Genomic DNA, 20,676 nt, shown 5'->3' with positions numbered 1-20,676 from the left:
GTGACACTGTTAGAGATTTATTCAAAATTGAAGGCATACTGAACCAGCATGGCTACCACAGCATCTTGCAGCGGCATGCTATTCCTTCCGGTTTGCGTTTAGTTGGACCATCATTTATTTTTCAAAAACCTGAGCGGCACATCCAAACATAGACTAAGTGTGTACAGGTGCTGAACCTAGAGTCGCCAACTCGTATATAGTGAAGTAAATAAGGCAGCACACTGCAGCGCTAAAACCTGCAAACTTGAAACACGAAATTTGAACTGCATTACTGCACTAGAAATATGAAAAATGAGAGCGTTTAGCACATAAAAATGGCCAATTTTATGTGTACCTGGTAGCCCCTTTACGGCATCTCTCTTATACCAGGTCCTACACTTGCCCTACCTCGCTGAGAATAAACGTCTCCATCTGAATGGGTACATGTGAAACCCCTCCACAGAGAGAGAGAATTTTAGTCTAGGAAGAGGTTTCACATGTACCCATTCAGATGGAGACGTTTATTCTCAGCGAGGTAAGGCAAGTGTAGGACCTGGTATAAGAGAGATGCCGTAAAGGGGCTACCAGGTACACATAAAATTGGCCATTTTTATGCGCTAAACGCTCTCATTTTTCATATTTCTAGTGCAGTAATGCAGTTCAAATTTCGTGTTTCAAGTTTGCAGGTTTTAGCGCTGCAGTGTGCTGCCTTATTTACTTCATCATTTATTTTTCAACAGGACAATGACCCCAAACACACCTCCAAGCTGTGTAAGGGATATTTGACCAAGAAGGAGAGTGATGGGTGCTACACCAGATGACCTGGCCTCCACAGTCACCAGACATGAACCAAATTGAGATGGTTTGGGGAGAGCTGGACCGTAGAGTGAAGGCAAAAGGGCCAACAAGTGCTAAACATCTCTGGGAACTCCTTCAAGATTGTTGGAAGACCATTCCCGGTGACTACCTCTTGAAGCTCATCAAGAGAATGGCAAGAGTGTGCAAAGCAGTCATCAAAGCAAAAGGTGGCTATTTTGAAGAACCTAGAATATAAGACATATTTTCAGTTGTTTCACACTTTTTTGTTAACAATATAATTCCACATGTGTTAATTCATAGTTTTGATGCCTTCAGTGTGAATGTACAATTTTCATAGACATGAAAATACAGAAAAATCTTTAAATGAGAAGGTGCGTCCAAACTTTCGGTCTGTACTGTATATATATACAAACATATGCAAACACATATGTAGAATTTACAGAAATTATTGTGTTGCAAATGTCATAACATTACAACATTGTGCATGTTTTAAGAGGCATAGAGTATTTTATACACTTCTGAGCACTATAGATACTAAGATCGCAATCCAGCTTTGTTGCCATGGAAACAACTATTATTACAAAACACCCCATCAATTATTATATATAAGGAAAATCAGACGTCATTTGAAAAATCTGCGATGCATCTATAAATTATAGTGCAACAAGCTATCTACCAACAACTGGGCAAGAAGAGGAGAAATCTAAGTAACATGTATATAGTTCTATTTATTTTTATTAATAGAAAGTGCACATAGAGTGCTCTGCAATAACCGGATGCAAATATTCCACCTTTTTGCTTCCGTGCTATTCTGTGATATAAAATCTAGCTATGTTGATAATATTACTTTAAAGAGATCTAAGAGGTAACATTTTGACTTGTGAAGAGTGACATACCAGCTCTGGAATGCCAAGGTAAGACTTATTCGCCATGCAATGCTCCTCTAGGACATTTAATATGCCTCTTTGAAAAGGCAATTTGCATATTAAATTTCCCAGAGGAGCATTGTACGGCGAATAAGTCTCCTTACCTTGGCATGCCAGAGCTGGTATGACTCTCCACAAGGAGAAACTTTACCCCTTAGGCTGGGTTCACATTGCGTTAGTGGGTGTCCGCTGACAGAATCCGTTACATGGCGCAATTAACGCTATGTAACGGATTCGTTAGCGCACCCATTGACCGCAATGTATTGAACGCATCGCTAACGTATGCCATTTTTGGCATGCGTTAGTGATGTCCCGTTATTTTCTGACGGACCTCGAACGCTGCTTGCAGCATTCGAGGTCCGTTTCTCGCTAGCGCAGATCGAGCATCTGCGCTAGCAGGATCGCTAAATGCAATCCCTTTTTGCACATTGCGTTAGCGCATGTGAACCTAGCCTTAGACCTCAGTCCAGAGTCTCTCACCTAGCCAGATCAGTTCTCATATTTTGCACTGACGAGGGCCAAGAGCCTGAAACTCCCTGTCTGCAAATTGAGATTCTGAATTGGCTTTTATCCCAAGTCATATTGCAAGACTCATTAAAGGGTCAATAGGGACTTGTAAGATTGCTCTTTCCAACAGATGGCACAATTGAGTTCAAGTCCTCTTCCTCTCTGAAGAGGCAAATTACACTGCACTGAGATGAAGAGTGTAGAAAATCTAACAGATGAACACTATACAATGGCACTATGATTGAAGGCATGTAGAACATTTATCACAGCATTCAGCAGATTTGTAGATGTCATCTAAGAAATAAACCTACTGGAGTGGATTTAGCAGTGGCAATGGCAATGGCAGTGTAAGAAAATATATGGTCATGACAAAAAATGCGTGTTTTTAACTGGGACTATAAGAGATTTATCAATAGAGTAAACGTTTACATGAATCTAGTAGCTAGTGAAAACTGCACAATATACCGTATTTTTCGGACCATAAGACGCACGTAGGTTTTAGAGAAGCAAATTAGCAAAAAAAAAAATTGAAGCAAAAAAATGGTCAATTCTGTACTGAATATCCCCTATCCGGGTATATATGGTCCCCTCATCCCCATTCTGATACACATGGTCCTGGTGTGCATGGCCCCATCCTTATCCTGGTATGATTGGCACCATCCCGGTCCTGTTATGCATGACCCCATCCCAGTCCTGGTATGACTGGCCCCATCACGGTCCTGGTATGATTGGTCCCATCCTTTTTCTTTTGTAATTGGCCCTATCCCGTTCCTGGTATGATTGGCCTCATCCTGTTCCTGGTATTATTGGCCCAATCCTGTTCCTGGTAAGATTGGCCCCATCCTGTTCCTGGTGTGATTGGCCCCATCCCGTTCCTGGTATGATTGGTCCCATCCTTTTTCTTTTATAATTGGCCCCATCCCGTTCCTGGTATCAATGGCCCCATCAGGAAAGATTAAAAAACATTACACTCACCTACACGGCGCTCCCTCGCAGCATCCTGCTTTGGTGACAGCAGCTGCTTAATGCTTGTAAGCAGCGCATGGCAGGGATGTCATGCGCTGCTCACAAACAGAGCACAGCTGCCGGATTATGGTACTCATCAAGACCGTTCATCGCACAGACGGTGAGTATCCATTCCTCTTCAATTGTGCACAATGTCAGCCGGAGACTTCCTGCTGCGGCCGGTGGTCACATGTGCCGATACTTAAAGGAAATATTAAGAACTGGCTGACAGTGCACGCTCCTGAAGAGGAATGGATACTCACAACTCTCTGCCATGAGTATTCTGGCAGCTGTGCTCTGCTTGTGAGCAGCGCATGACGTCCCTGCCATACGCTGCTTACAAGCATTAAGCAGCTGCTGGTACCAGAGCAGAATGCTGTGATGGAGCGCCATGTAGGTGAGTGTAATGTTTTGTTGTTTTTTTAAATCTTGCCTGATGGGGCAATTACCAGGAACAAGATGGGGCCAATTTTAAAAGAAAAAGGATGGGACCAATCATACCAGGAACAGGATGGGGCCATTTATACCAGATTGCCAGAAAAATGAATATGCATTGCCCTCAATGCCCATGGGCATGGAATGTAGTGCATATTAAGCAGCGGACACAGCAGTTAGCCGGAGCCACCGGCTCAAGCCTCTTGTGACCCAATGCTCTGCAGAAACGGCACCCCCACCTCCCCACCACAGCCAGACCCCATACATCCGGACTATAAGACGCACCCCCCCCCCATTTTCCTCCATAGGAGGAAAAAGGTGCGTCTTATAATCTGAAAAATACGGTACACCCCAATTATCAGCCTGCTGAACATAGTAAATTTCATTATGAGCACAACTCACTAAACAAGTAAGAAATATTTATTTTCTTAAAGAGGACCTGTCCCTTGCTCAAATAATGGAGTTAAAAAAATTGTAAAGGTAGTCAGTTGGGCATCACCTAAGTGCACTTAAATGTACTGTAATAAATTAGACCAGAATTTAACATTATGTATACAGACTGTACCTGGTTTATTGCCACCGTCGCACTCTAATCAGCATGTCTATTTATCTATTCTTCCTGCAGGTATGTCACCCAGATTTTCCCAATCTGTGATCATTCTAAAGGTACCTTCACACATAACGATATCGTTAACGATATCGTTGCTTTTTGTGACGTAGCAACGATATCGTTAAGGAAATCGTTCTGTGTGACAGCGACCAACGATCAGGCCCCTGCTGGGAGATCGTTGGTCGCTGAGGAAAGTCCAGAACTTTATTTCGTCACTGGACTCCCTGCAGACATCGCTGGATCGGCGTGTGTGACACCGATCCAGCGATGTCTTCACTGGTAACCAAGGTAAACATCGGGTTACTAAGCGCAGGGCCGCGCTTAGTAACCCGATGTTTACCCTGGTTACCAGCGTAAAAGTAAAAAAAACAAACACTACATACTTACCTACCGCTGTCTGTCCCCGGCGCTCTGTTTCTCTGCACTCCTCCTGCACTGGCTGTGAGCGTCGGTCAGCCGGAAAGCAGAGCGGTGACGTCACCGCTCTGCTTTCCGGCCGCTGTGCTCACAGCCAGTGCAGGAGGAGTGCAGAGAAGCACAGCGCCGGGGACAAACAGCGGTAGGTAAGTATGTAGTGTTTGTTTTTTTTACTTTTACGCTGGTAACCATGGTAAACATCGGGTTACTAAGCGCGGCCCTGCGCTTAGTAACCTGTTGTGAATTCTGTTGTTAAGCTCCCTCCTGTGGTCATGAATGGTACTTCGGCTGGTTCTGTCCATGGGCTTCCTCTGGTGGTTGTGAGTGGGGCGGCGGCTTCTGAGGTTCCTTCCACAGGTGACGAGGTTAATTCGTTAGCTGGCTGCTCTATTTAACTCCACCTAGATCATTGCTCCATGCCACCTGTCAATGTTCCAGTATTGGTCTAGTTCGCTCCTGGATCGTTCTTGTGACCTGTCTTCCCAGCAGAAGCGAAGTTCCTGCTTGTTTTTCTCTGTTTGCTATTTTTTCTGTCCAGCTTGCTATTTTGATTTTTGTCTTGCTTGCTGGAAGCTCTGGGACGCAGAGGGAGCGCCTCTGCACCGTGAGTCGGTGCGGAGGGTCTTTTTGCGCCCTCTGCGTGGTCTTTTTGTAGTTTTTGTGCTGACCGCAAAGTTACCTTTCCTATCCTCTGTCTGTTCAGTAAGTCGGGCCTCACTTTGCTAAATCTATTTCATCTCTGTGTTTGTAATTTTCATCTTAACTCACAGTCATTATATGTGGGGGGCTGCCTGTTCCTTTGGGGATTTTCTCTGAGGCAAGGTAGGCTTTATTTTTCTATCTTTAGGGCTAGCTAGTTCCTTAGGCTGTGACGAGGCGCCTAGGGAGCGTCAGGAGCGCTCCACGGCTATTTCTAGTGTGTGTGATAGGATTAGGGATTGCGGTCAGCAGAGTTCCCACGTCTCAGAGCTTGTCCTGTATTATTAGTAACTATCAGGTCATTCCGTGTGCTCTTAACCACCAGGTCCATTATTGTCCTCACCACCAGGTCATAACAGTACAGGTGGCCAAAAGTATTAATGCATCTCAATAGAGGAATAAGAGAAGTTCTGAGACCATTTTTTTTTTCTTTGTAGTGTGTTTTGTCTCTCTTTTCCCCTTTACCTCTGGGTGGTTCAGGGTACAGGTGTAGATATGGACATTCAAGGTCTGTCCTCTTGTATGAATAATCTCACTGCAAGGGTACAAAACATTCAAGATTTTGTGGTTCAGAATCCGATGTTAGAGCCTAGGATTCCAATTCCTGATTTGTTTTTGGGGATAGATCTAAGTTTCTGAATTTCAAAAATAATTGTAAATTGTTTCTTGCTTTGAAACCTCGCTCCTCAGCTGACCCTGTTCAACAAGTGAAAATCATTATTTCTTTGTTACGTGGCGACCCTCAAGACTGGGCATTTTCCCTTGCACCAGGAGATCCTGCATTGCGTGATGTTGATGCGTTTTTTCTGGCGCTTGGATTGCTTTATGATGAACCAAATTCAGTGGATCAGGCAGAGAAAATCTTGCTGGCTCTGTGTCAGGGTCAGGATGAGGTAGAGATATATTGTCAGAAGTTTAGGAAGTGGTCTGTACTCACTCAGTGGAATGAATGTGCACTGGCAGCAATTTTCAGAAAGGGTCTCTCTGAAGCCCTTAAGGATGTCATGGTGGGATTTCCCATGCCTGCTGGTCTGAATGAGTCTATGTCTTTGGCCATTCAGATCGATCGACGCTTGCGTGAGCGTAAAGTTGTGCACCATTTGGCGGTATTATCTGAGCATAGACCTGAGCCTATGCAATGTGATAGGACTTTGACCAGAGCTGAACGGCAAGAACACAGACGTCGGAATGGGCTGTGTTTTTACTGTGGTGATTCCACTCATGCTATCTCCGATTGTCCTAAGCGCACTAAGCGTTTCGCTAGGTCTGCCACCATTGGTACGGTACAGTCGAAATTTCTTTTGTCCGTTACTCTGATTTGCTCATTGTCATCCTATTCTGTTATGGCATTTGTGGATTCAGGCGCTGCCCTGAATTTGATGAACTTGGAGTTTGCTAGGCGCTGTGGTTTTTTCTTGGAGCCCTTGCAGTATCCTATTCCATTGAGAGGAATTGATGCTACGCCTTTGGCCAAGAATAAGCCCCAGTACTGGACCCAATTGACCATGTGCATGGCTCCTGCACATTAGGAGGATATTCGCTTTTTGGTGTTGCATAATCTGCATGATGTGGTCGTTTTGGGGTTGCCATGGCTACAGGTCCATAATCCAGTATTGGATTGGAAATCTATGTCTGTGTCCAGCTGGGGTTGTCAGGGGGTACATGGTGATGTTCCATTTTTGTCTATTTCGTCATCCACCCCTTCTGAAGTCCCGGAGTTTTTGTCGGATTACCAGGATGTATTTGATGAGCCCAAATCCAGTGCCCTACCTCCTCATAGGGATTGTGATTGTGCTATCAATTTGATTCCTGGTAGTAAGTTTCCTAAGGGCCGACTGTTCAATTTATCTGTGCCAGAACACGCCGCTATGCGGAGTTATATAAAGGAATCCTTGGAGAAGGATCATATTCGCCCGTCGTCGTCACCATTGGGAGCAGGGTTCTTTTTTGTGGCCAAGAAGGATGGTTCTTTGAGACCTTGTATTGATTACCGCCTTCTTAATAAGATCACAGCCAAATTTCAGTACCCTTTGCCGCTGCTGTCTGATTTATTTGCTCGGATTAAGCGGGCTAGTTGGTTCACCAAGATAGATCTTCGTGGTGCGTATAATCTTGTGCGTATTAAACAGGGCGATGAATGGAAAACAGCATTTAATACGCCCGAGGGCCATTTTGAGTACCTGGTTATGCCATTCGGGCTTTCCAATGCTCCATCAAGTATTTCAGTCCTTTATGCATGACATCTTCCGAGAGTACCTGGATAAATTCCTGATTGTATATTTGGATGATATTTTGGTCTTCTCGGATGATTGGGAGTCTCACGTGAAGCAGGTCAGAATGGTGTTCCAGGTCCTTCGTGCTAATTCTTTGTTTGTGAAGGGGTCTAAGTGTCTCTTTGGAGTTCAGAAGGTTTCATTTTTGGGTTTCATTTTTTCCCCTTCTACTATCGAGATGGACCCTGTTAAAGTCCAGGCCATTTATGATTGGACACAGCCGACATCTGTGAAGAGTCTGCAAAAGTTCATGGGCTTTGCTAATTTTTATCGTCGCTTCATCAGTAATTTTTCTAGTGTTGCTAAACCGTTGACTGATTTGACCAAGAAGGGTGCTGATGTGGTCAATTGGTCTTCTGCGGCTGTGGAAGCTTTTCAGGAGTTGAAGCGTCGTTTTTCTTCTGCCCCTGTGTTGTGCCAGCCAGATATTTCGCTCCCGTTTCAGGTCGAGGTTGATGCTTCTGAGATTGGAGCAGGAGCTGTTTTGTCGCAAAGAAGTTCTGATGGCTCGGTGATGAAACCATGTGCCTTCTTTTCTAGAAAGTTTTCACCTGCTGAGCGCAATTATGATGTTGGCAATCGAGAGTTGTTGGCCATGAAGTGGGCATTCGGGGAGTAGCGTCATTGGCTTGAAGGAGCCAAGCATCGCGTGGTGGTCTTGACGGATCACAAGAATTTGACTTATCTCGAGTCTGCCAAACGGTTGAATCCTAGACAGGCTCGTTGGGCGCTATTTTTCTTCCGTTTTGATTTTGTGGTTTCGTACCTTCCGGGCTCTAAGAATGTGAAGGCTGATGCCCTGTCAAGGAGTTTTGTGCCCGACTCTGGGTGTTCCTGAGCCGGCGGGTATTCTCAAAGAGGGGGTAATTTTGTCTGCCATCTCCCCTCATTTGCGGCGGGTGCTGCAAAAATTTCAGGCTGATAGACCTGACCGTTGCCCAGCGGAGAAACTGTTTGTCCCTGATAAATGGACTAGTAGAGTTATCTCTGAGGTTCATTGTTCGGTGTTGGCTGGTCATCCTGAAATCTTTGGTACCAGAGATTTGGTGGCTAGATCCTTTTGGTGGCCGTCTTTGTCGCAGGATGTGCGTTCTTTTGTGCAGTCCTGTGGGACTTGTGCTCGGGCTAAGCCCTGCTGTTCTCGTGCCAGTGGGTTGCTTTTGCCCTTGCCGGTCCAGAAGAGGCCCTGGATGCATATTTCTATGTATTTTATTTTGGATCTCCCGGTCTCTCAAAAGATGTCGGTCATTTGGGTGGTTTGTGATCGCTTCTCTAAGATGGTCCATTTGGTACCCTTGTCTAAATTGCCTTCCTCCTCTGATTTGGTGCCGTTGTTTTTCCAGCATGTGGTTCGTTTACATGGCATTCCGGAGAACTTCGTTTCGGACAGAGGTTCCCAGTTTGTTTCGAGGTTTTGGCGATCCTTTTGTGCTAGGATGGGCATTGATTTGTCTTTTTCCTCAACTTTCCATCCTCAGACAAATGGCCACGCCGAACGTACTAATCAGACTTTGGAAACATATCTGAGATGCTTTGTTTCTGCTGATCAGGATGATTGGGTGTCCTTTTTGCCTTTGGCTGAGTTCGCCCTTAATAATCGGGCCAGCTCGGCTACTTTGGTTTCGCTGTTTTTCTGCAATTCTGGTTTCCATCCTCGTTTCTCTTCAGGGCAGGTTGAGTCTTCGGACTGTCCTGGTGTAGATACTGTGGTGGATAGGTTGCAGCAGATTTGGACTCATGTGGTGGACAATTTGACATTGTCCCAGGAGAAGGCTCAACGTTTCGCTAACCGCCGGCGCTGTGTGGGTCCCCGACTTCGTGTTGGGGATTTGGTTTGGTTGTCGTCTCGTTATGTTCCTATGAAGGTTTCCTCTCCTAAGTTTAAGCCTCGTTTCATTGGTCCGTATAAGATTTCTGAGGTTCTCAATCCTGTGTCATTTCGTTTGACCCTTCCAGCTTCTTTTGCCATCCATAATGTATTCCATAGGTCGTTGTTGTGGATACGTGGCGCCTGTGGTTCCATCCGTTGATCCTCCTGCCCCGGTGTTGGTTGAGGGGGAGTTGGAGTATGTGGCGGAGAAGATTTTGGATTCTCGTATTTCGAGACGGAAACTCCAGTACCTGGTCAAGTGGAAGGGTTATGGTCAGGAAGATAATTCCTGGGTCTTTGCCTTTGATGTTCATGCTGCCGATCTGGTTCGTGCCTTTCATTTGGCTCGTCCTGGTCGGCCTGGGGGCTCTGGTGAGGGTTCGGTGACCCCTCCTCAAGGGGGGGGTACTGTTGTGAATTCTGTTGTTAAGCTCCCTCCTGTGGTCATGAATGGTACTTCGGCTGGTTCTGTCCATGGGCTTCCTCTGGTGGTTGTGAGTGGGGCGGCGGCTTCTGAGGTTCCTTCCACAGGTGACGAGGTTAATTCGTTAGCTGGCTGCTCTATTTAACTCCACCTAGATCATTGCTCCATGCCACCTGTCAATGTTCCAGTAATGGTCTAGTTCGCTCCTGGATCGTTCTTGTGACCTGTCTTCCCAGCAGAAGCGAAGTTCCTGCTTGTTTTTCTCTGTTTGCTATTTTTTCTGCCCAGCTTGCTATTTTGATTTTTGTCTTGCTTGCTGGAAGCTCTGGGACGCAGAGGGAGCGCCTCCGCACCGTGAGTCGGTGCGGAGGGTCTTTTTGCGCCCTCTGTGTGGTTTTTTTGTAGTTTTTGTGCTGACCGCAAAGTTACCTTTCCTATCCTCTGTCTGTTCAGTAAGTCGGGCCTCACTTTGCTAAATCTATTTCATCTCTGTGTTTGTAATTTTCATCTTAACTCACAGTCATTATATGTGGGGGGCTGCCTGTTCCTTTGGGGATTTTCTCTGAGGCAAGGTAGGCTTTATTTTTCTATCTTTAGGGCTAGCTAGTTCCTTAGGCTGTGACGAGGCGCCTAGGGAGCGTCAGGAGCGCTCCACGGCTATTTCTAGTGTGTGTGATAGGATTAGGGATTGCGGTCAGCAGAGTTCCCACGTCTCAGAGCTTGTCCTGTATTATTAGTAACTATCAGGTCATTCCGTGTGCTCTTAACCACCAGGTCCATTATTGTCCTCACCACCAGGTCATAACAGTAACCTGATGTTTACCCTGGTTACCGGGGACCTCGGGATCGTTGGTCGCTGGAGAGTTGTCTGTGTTACAGCTCTCCAGTGACCAAACAGCGACGCTGCAGCGATCGACATCGTTGTCGGTATCGCTGCAGCGTCGCTGAGTGTGAAGGTACCTTTACCTCTCCTGCATGTGTTTACTTGGTATATTTTAAACTGACCACTGCACTACCCCCTTCACTGCTTTTCTTTATGACCTGCCTGTTTACTCTGCTAAAAATTAGCACAGGCCTCTCCCCTCTACGGCACACCTGAATGTACTTGTTAGCAAATATATTGTGAGCAGTAAGACTGCATGACACATAGTACACTGAAGTGTACTGCAATTAATTAGATCAGAAGGGAACTCAAAGTAACTGAGTACATAGTCACAATAAACAATGTTTCTGTTTGTTTTAACTCTCACCCCTATAGTCCTCCACTTCTTTCTAACCACCCTAATTCCTACACCCAGTAATCAACTGGTCATCTCTCCTTCCATCCCCTTCGACCATCTCACATCATCCTCAGAACTGTTCCTCAACATAAAATCCTATGTCTCCAAACATAGACAGCCACTTCATGCCCTCTCCTGCTCCCACTTAACACTTTCTCTGCTTCTCCTCACTACCGGAGATATCTTTCCAAATCCTACACCTCTTCACCACATCCACACAGTCACTTCTACCTCTTATCAATGATCTATCACACATTTCTGCTACCTTTCTAACCTTATACCTTTTTGCACAGCTACCGCTTCCCCAGTCCCTCTAACAGGAGCTCTATGGAACGCTCGCTCTGTTTGCAACAAAATTTCATACATCCATGAATTTTTCATTACTAACAAACTTTCTTTCCTCGGCTTCACTGAAACCTGGCTTACCCCCTAACACACAGCCTCTCCAAATGCACTTTCTTATGGTGGATTCTACCTTTCTGACAACCACCACCTGTCCCAGCAGCAAGCATAGTAGAGGAGATGGTTTTCTCCTGTCAGATAACTGCTCCTTTACCCAATTTTCACTGCCACCCACCATTACTCTCCCTTCTTTTGAAATGCATTCTGTGCGCATCTACTCCCCTTCCAACTAGCTGTCATTTACTGCCCCCCTGGGCCAGCCACCACCTTCTTCGACCACTTCACCACCTGGCTACTTAATTTGCTTTCCACTGACATCCCTACTACCATCATGGGTGACTTCAACATCCCCACTGACACGTCCCATTCAGCTGTCTCTAAGCTTCTATCTCTCACTTCCTCCATCAGCCTCGCTCAATGATATTCCGCAGCCGCTAACAAAGAGGACTACACACTGGACATCATCTTCCCTGCCTATGTTCCCTGTCTAACCTCTCTAACTCACCTCTCTCTCTTTCTGACCAAAACCCACTTACATTATTTTCTCTTTCCTGTCCAGGTGCATAATCCCCATTCCACAAACTTGCACACCTTCGCAGAAATCGCAAACACCTTGATTTACACTCACTCTCTGAATCCCTTCTCCCTCATGCAGACATAAGTTCCTTGCACTGCTGCCACTTTATATAACACCAGAACAGCTGCAGCTCACAAATCGTTTGCCCTCCTCACACATACCAAAGTTCGCACAATCAACAGGCAATCCTGGCACACCAGGCTGAGTAAAGAACTGAGGCGGGCTGTCAGGGGTGCTGAGCGGAGATGGATAAGATCCCATTCCAACTAGTGATCACATTCATACAGTCCCTCACTACTTTTAAGTCCACACACTGAAGCAAACAAACCTACTTTTCATATCTTCCTTGTCTCAGAACCCTAAACAGCTGTTCAACACTTTCAATTCTCTCCTCCGTCCCGCTGCACCTCCTACCTCTCCTCTCCTCTCATCTTAAGACTTTGTCTCATTCTTCAAGTAGAAGATTGGTAACATCAGACAAAGGTTTGGTCAACAGTAACTACAGCCCCTCCTCATAAATACTCAGCACACCTTTGGCCTGGGACAGCTCATACAGTCTCACGACTTTCGGTATCACCTCTATGCTGATGACACACAGATCTACCTCTTTGGAATCGATATCACCTCCTTAACTAAAATACCACAATATTTGGCAACTATTTCACCTTTCTTCTCTGCTAGATTTCTAAAACTTAACATGGATAAAACAGAATTCATCATCTTTCCCCTATCTCACTCAACCCCATCAGCAGACTTTTTCTTCAAAGTCAATGGCTGCTTACTATCACTAGTCCTGCAAGCTCACTGCCTCAGGGTAACCCTTGAATCTGATATCCTAGCTCTTTCCACTTCCTACTGATGCTAACTCAAAAATATTTCCCAAGATCTGCACATTCCTTAGCCAAGAGTTAGCAAAAACACTAATGCAAGCCCTCATCATCTCCAGCCTCACTTACTGCAACCTCCTGCTTTGTGGTCTCACCTCTATCACTCTTGCACTACTCTAATCCATCCTAAACTCTACTCCCTGACTAATTTACCTGCCCCCTCCACTATTCTCTGGCCTCTCATCTCTGTCAATCTCTTCAGAGGCTCCTCATTGCCCAGAGACTCCAGTTCAAAACCCTAACCATGACATACAAAGCCAACCTGTTGTCTCCATACATCTGTGACCTAGTCTTCCAGTACTTACCTGCACACAACCTGCGATCCTCACAAGATCTCCTCTACTCCCCTTTTATCTCTTCCTCCCACAATCGCGTACAAGATTTCTTCCGTGCATCCCCCCTTCTCTGGAACACTCTACCACAACATATCAGAGTCTTGTCTACCGTGGAAACCTTCAAAAGGTTTCCACAGTTGGAAACCACGAAGTTAAGAAGATGGCTTCCAGTCATGCTCAGTGAGACTCTGAAGGGGCGTACACTTGGCTTCTGAGAAGCATTGATGCTGCCGAAATGAGAGGCGCACATGCACTAGATTTGCATGAGCTGGTGACGAGGCCGGCTCATGCAAATTATGTTATCAGGTCTAGAGGGGCATGACAACATGGAAAGAGTGCTGTCTAGTCTGGGGCAGCTAACTAGTCAATGCCTTCATTAGCATAGGAAACGGGGACATTTTAAGTGCTTTTTTAAAGCATTTATTTAACTGAATAATGTTATACAGGGCTGGTTAGGCAGGGAGCTAATCATGCATAGGGGAATGCTGCTGCTGGGTTGGAGGGCATGGAGAAGCTGACAGGTTCCTTTTATAGCTAAGCAGTGAAAGATGGCGTCTAAATTCTGGGTGAAGAAGTAAAAAAAATGTATTCTGTTATATAAAAGGTAACCACCACGTTTTGACCTATCAAAAGGGTCTTTATCAAATACTTGATAATGACCTTTTTGACAGATAGAACGTGGTTACCTTTTATATGGCAGAATAAAATTTGTTTTACTTCTAACCAGGGACTTCGACCCTGTCTTTTACTACTTACTGGTTTATCTTCAAGTGGGTTTTTTGACTTTGCGTCCATTGATATGAGTGCTGCTGGTTGCTTTCTTCATTCCTGTGACTTTTTGAAAACCGTCTTTTAAATCTTGAATGGGCAAAGTGTGGCACATGAGCTTGCTGCTGCCACATATTTTTTAATGTCTAAAGACACACAGTCATCTGGTAAAGCACATATAGGGTTAGAGCAAGATCAGAGCTTGTCCCTATTTTAGAACAGCAATTAGCATCAAAGATATTTATTATGAACTGGGCACCATTGGCCGATATCACAAAAAATACTGGCAGTTTTCCCCTGTGACATTATTAATTTATTTGCCCAAATACCTTGAATGCAGACATGATAATTCTCTAAAGGAACCTATCAGCAAGATTTACCCCTGGAGTCCACCACCAATGTTAGTATCACCCTCCTATAAAGGCTTCCTATAATCCCCAGCGCCACCAGGCTTCCATAATGGGACCAGAAAATTTAAGAATTTGTTGTCCTCTGGTGTTATCGCTGACAATTTCAAACAATCAGTAGAAAGAAAGTCACACAAATTCATAGATTTGGAGAGTAGAAGCCGACAAGCCTAAGATTACTATGTCTAATGCTAAAAGTGGACTGAAATGGCATTGGATACTGACGTGAACCCCGTCTTCTCACTTTTACTGTGAATTGTACTGTAGATTGTGAGTCCAGCTGGTCACATCATTTTTTTTTTTTTTTTTTTTGGGGGGGGGGAGCAAAAATCAAGTTTCTCTCAAATTTCAGGAGTGGTCAGTGATTGGATAATTCTTTGAAATCAAATTTTTTTTTTTGCAGTCATCACTAGGGGAAGCTGACTGCATATCATGTGAGCGCCCCTAGTGACAGCAGCAGGCAAATGCAATCAGGTTCAATACTGGATGTAAGTTTTGTTTTTGATTTCTTGAATACGAACTTTTGGTGCTGACTGCAGATCTGCCAATGATGCTGCAATATTTATGCAAATGCATTTCTATGTCTCAAGGGTATATTATATTCCATTAATAGGCGAGCGTTTGGAAATAGGTACACCCCTGACTATGTTTACAGAAAATTAATTTGAGTTGGTAGATGCTCTGGATTTATACACTGGACATCATTATTGACTCCGCTCAGCTGTGAGCCTTGTCTTGACACCTAAATTCTAATGAAAAATGAATTGACATTTAATGAGCAAACCGCCTACGCCGCTGGTGTTGGGAAATTAATATATTCTGCCGAGTCACTGACTGCAGTGTATAACTGTGGTGTGGACTAATTACTGAAGGTGGAAGGCACATGCAAAACAGATTAATACAGAAAAAGAACGAGAAGAAAATGGAAGCTGCACAGGGTTTTTATCCAGGAAGGCAATGTTTCAGTGCTCATCAACGAAAAAAAAAAAATAAGAATATGAAATTACTTCACCTTCAGAAACCAAAGGATCAAGTAAATATTGGCTGGCGGCTGCTGGAAGCAGCAGATTGTGAAACATTTGGGTCGTGGTGGTGTGACATTCCCACTGTGATAACAGATGGTAACTGAAGGTAGATATTAACATGGTTAAGCCTAATGTGGCTAGTCTTCAAATATTCCTTTAATGGTTCAACTTTTTTTTTCGAAATATAACATTTTAAGAATATATTTCATGAAAAAGGAGAATAATTGATGGACAAGCTGCTGTTTTTCTGGAGGTAAGAACCATTTAATGGCAAATATATTCCAAGTGGTGTATTTTTGCAGCAAAAAAATTAATTGCGACAATTACAACATGCATTCCTATATAGGTGGAAAGTAAATCTGCGACATGTACATTGTTTGGATTTCCACACAAATTTCTTTGTCAGCAGAAATACTTTCTGATGAGCTTTCAAATGTTTTGTAATTTAATCTTAAACTAAAAACCACAACACAAATCCAAGTCCAGTAATTGCACTTGAGTTTTTCGATGCACAATTATCTAAATTTGTGGAGTATTTTTTCATCAAATGTGAATCCACCCAAAAAATCTTCCTTTCTATGCAGTTGGCAGCTCCGGCCACGAGTGCCGGCGGAAGTGCCGGGTATTGATGCGAGAGGCTCACATGAGTTTCTTGCATTACACTCGCAAGTGTGACCCCAAGCCTTACACTGATTAAGGCCACATTTGCATGTTCAGTATTTGGTCAGTTTTTTACCTTAGTATTTGTCTGCCAAAACCAGGAGTGGGTGATAAATACAGAAGAGGTGATATGTTTCTATTATACCTTTCCTCTGATTGTTTCTCTAGTGATTTTGGCTTACAAATACTGAGGTAAAAAACTCATCAAATACTGACCGTGTGAATGAGGCCTATCTGGTGTAATAGGGAAGGAAGACAGAGGAGATGAAAGATGAAAACTGCTGCTCTTTGGAAAAATACACTTTTCACACTTCACACATCTATAACACTTTTGGATTCTGGAGCAATATGACAATTATTTTTTAATTAACAGTATACTATAAAGACCCAGGCAAGAATGAACAAGCTACAATTCCACATACATATAAATAATAGTTATACTTTGTAAAACATTAAGCAGTTTTCCATGAATTACATACATATTCTGTGTTCTTCAAGGATAGAAAAAGTACCCATTAAAGTTTATGCGGCTGTTCACATGTCTGTATTTTTTTTCGCAGACTGAGTTGTCTGCAAAAAAAAAAAAAATGGATACGTCCATTTTTTATCTGAGTCACGGATCAAGCTCGCTAATGCATTTCTATGGATCTGTGAAAAATCCCTTACTGGACATGTTACCATCGGTGTGTTGTCCATGATTACCATAACATTGCAAAGTATAGGAGAAGCTTTGCAATTTGTTTAATTATTTTTTTTCATAAGAGAAAGTTAATGATGAATTACTGATGGAAAAACTGACACCCTGACCAAACACTGTTGAAAATCGGACCAGTTTTTGTTTATCAGAAAAATTAGTAGCGTTTTGAACAATATTATACATTCTCGTTTCCGTAAAACCAAAAGTAAAATATTATAAGGCAGGTACTTTCACTACATTTTTTAAATAATGTGATTAGAATGTGTTTCATCTTAAAAAAATATATATATATTACCGTATATTTAGCCAAAGTATTAGCTTACGTGTAGTCACATCTACAGCACATTGGCTCCTCATCGTTCACTTACATTAAAAGGTTTCCTGGGGCAGACATGGACCTTTCTTCTCTTCTGGCACATTCAAATGGGTTTCCAAATGAGCGCTTCCGCAGCATTGCTTTCACTAAAATCTTAATTAAGAAAAAAAGTGCTGTGTCAACCAACAAATATATACGTTAAGGAATGAGACACAAATAATACAGATACTCTTCATGTACACATGACATTGTGCTGGGCCTGCTAATCAAAAGAGGTGCTGGGGATATTGAGATGTTATTCTCAGGTCAGTGGCCATGGACAACGATGTGGATGCTGGACTAGAGTCCTGCAAAACTTTTTGATCATATCTAATGGACAATATACCAGGCTGTTGTACACACTTTTGTAGTGGACATGAGGTCAGCAATGGTCTACAGCTACTCAATCCCTTATGAAACAAGCTGTGATGCACTATGTGCACAACTGTATCCTACCTCCTGCAGTGGTGTCTTTCCAGCGATGTTGGAGCCACTGTTCCTGGACGTGATACAAGTCCTGTCATTCTCCAGGAACTCTGATTGCTTAAGCGCACTACTGTATGATGTGAGTATACATAAATTTATATTTTAACACTTGGACTACTGGACTCGTGACCCCGACTAGAACTACTGAAGTGCAAGTAGTCAAAATGACTATACCAGTAGTCCTAGTGTTAACTGGGGTTGTGAATTGATTAAACTGGGGATGTGCAGTAGTGGACAACCCTTTTAATTTGTGAAACAGAAACTGTTCTGTGGAATCTGTCTTAGCCTTTGCTACCAATCCATGTAACTGAGCCTTGAGGATCGATGACCTGGTTGCTGGTTAGCCAAAGGTACCTTGCTTGGACCATTTTTCATAGGTACTATTGGATGCATTCTGAATGCACTCTTACAAGAACTGCCATTTTTGGAAATGCTCTCATCCAGTCATCTAACCAAAACAATTTGGTCTTTGTCTAAGTTACGGTACTCAGATCCTAATGCTTGCCCATTAATCCTGATTCCAACATATGAACTTCAAGAACTGACTGTTCATTTGCTTATTAATATATCCTATAACTTAGAAGTTGCCGTTGTCATAAAATAATCAATGTTAATCACTTCACCTGTTACAGTTTTATGCATGTGACGGATTTATGTATCTAGTAATCATCCAGAGCTCCAACCTATATAACTCTTCATATAATTATCTATGATAGGTTAAGTCTCCCAGAATGTCACTGTATAACTATACCCAAAAAGTATTTTCTTTAACATAAACTCACAAATCTTCTAATTTCTATAAATGTCTGATAGATTTGCTGTATTACAGTAGAGTACATCTAACTGATCAGAGAAAAATGATATATGTTAGAGCAATGGAGGAAACAACTAATTAAATATAGGTCATCAATCCTATCTACAGAAAATAATTGGCTTAATTAAATTTGCATATTTAATAATGCCGATGCTGACTATAACCTGTGGGGAAAATCTTCAAAATGATTAAAATATATCACTTTTGTAAAGCTTGACTGCCTACTGCATTTTAAGATTACTCTTCAGATGGGAATAAAATAGACAAAATTTTGCATATTCCCATGGAAACTAAACACTCTATTAACCATGTATGACAAGTGAACATCCTCATCCTTGGATTAGTACTGACTGGACATTAGCAAATCTTTTAAAAATTAAATTAGCAAGCTTAGCCGAATTTTCCTCCAAAATTTGATTTGGTGAAAACCTAAACACTGCACAGCCTCTAATTGCCAAGAAAAAAAACAGTTACAGTGGGTACAGAAAGTATTCAGATCCCTTTACATTTTTCACTCCTTGTTTCATTGCAGCCATTTGGTAAATTCAAAAAAGTTAATTTTTTTTTCTCATTAATGTGCACTCTGCACCCCATCTTGACTGAAAAAAAACAACAGAAAAGTAGAAATTTGTGCAAATTTATTAAAAAAGAAAAACTGAAATATCACATGGTCATAAGTATTCAGACCCTTTGCTCAGTATTGAGTAAAAACACCCTTTTGAGCTAGTACAGCCATCAGTCTTCTTGGCAATGATGATGCAACCAGTTATTCACACCTGGATTTGGGGACCCTCTGCCATTCTTCATTGCAGATCCTCTCCAGTTCCATCAGGTTGGATGGTGAATGTTGCTGAACAGCCATTTTTAGGCCTCTCCAGAGATGCTCAATTGGGTTTAGGTCAGGGCTCTAGCTGGGCCAGTCAAGAATGGTCACAGAGTTGTTCTGAAGCCACTCCTTTGTTATTTTAGCTGTGTGCTTAGGGTCATTGCCTTGGCGGAAGGTGAACCTTCGGCAAAGTCTGAGGTCCAGAGCACTCTGGAAGAGGTTTTCATCCAGGATATCTCTGTACTTGGCCGCATTCATGTTTCCTTCAATGGCAACCAGTCGTCCTGTCTTTGCAGCTGAAAAACACCCCCATAGCATGATGCTGCCACCACCATGTTTCACTGTTAGGATTGTATTGGGCAGGTGATGAGCAGTGCCTGGTTTTCACCAAACATACTTCTTAGAATTATCACCAAAAAGGTATATCTTCATCTCATCAGACCAGAGAATCTTATTTCTCATAGTCTGGGAGTCCTTCATGTGTTTTTTAGCAAACTCTCTGTGGGCTTTCATATGTCTTGCACTGAGGAAAGGCCACTGGAGCTCAGCCACAGTGATTTTTCTTTACCTCTCTCACCAAGGCTCTTCTACGGCCAGGTCTAGGAAGACTTCTGGTGGTCCCAAACTTCTTCCACTGTGCTCTTAGGAACCTTGAGTACGGCTGAAATTCCTTTGTAACCTTGGCCAGATCTGTGCCTTGGCACAATTCTCTCTCTGAAGTCCTTGGCCAGTTCATTTGACCTCATGATTCTCATTTGGTCTGACATGCACTGTGAGCTGTGAGGTCTTATATAGACAGGTGTGTGCCTTTCCAAATTAAGTCCTATCAGTTTAAATAAACACAGCTGAACTCCAATGAAGGAGTAGAACTATTTCAAGGAGGATCACAAGGAAATGGATAGCATGTGAGTTAAATATGAGTGTCTGAGCAAAAGGGTCTGAATACTTATGACCATGTGATATTTCAGTTTTTCTTTTTAGTAAATATGCAAAGATTTCTACATTTCTGTTTTTTTTCAGTCAAGATGGGGTGCAGATTGTACATTAACGAGAACAAAAATGAATTTTTTTGAATTTACCAAATGGCTGCAATGAAACAAAGAGTAAAACATTTAATGGGGTCTGAATACTTTCCGTACCCACTATATAACACTCTGAGGTCTCCTATGACTGTATTGAGACGCTTTTGAGTA

The 20,676-nt window shown here is 43.1% G+C and overlaps 1 protein-coding gene across 2 annotated transcripts in view; it reads right to left on the bottom strand.

Moving 5' to 3' along the window:
• The window catches only part of CAMKK1 (calcium/calmodulin dependent protein kinase kinase 1), a 641,465-nt gene that overhangs the window by 34,761 nt on the left and 586,028 nt on the right, over nucleotides 1–20,676 (bottom strand). For both annotated transcript variants that reach the window (XM_069757479.1, XM_069757478.1), the window contains exon 15: nucleotides 17,371–17,471. In XM_069757479.1, coding sequence (XP_069613580.1) covers nucleotides 17,371–17,471 — 101 coding nt within the window. The remainder of the gene's footprint in view (nucleotides 1–17,370; nucleotides 17,472–20,676) is intronic.

Source organism: Ranitomeya imitator, chromosome 3 (assembly GCF_032444005.1).
Source record: "Ranitomeya imitator isolate aRanImi1 chromosome 3, aRanImi1.pri, whole genome shotgun sequence".
In the NCBI taxonomy this organism is placed as follows: domain Eukaryota; kingdom Metazoa; phylum Chordata; class Amphibia; order Anura; family Dendrobatidae; genus Ranitomeya; species Ranitomeya imitator.
Note: the sequence above shows the minus strand (reverse complement) of the source record. Positions and strands in the feature narration are given on the sequence as shown.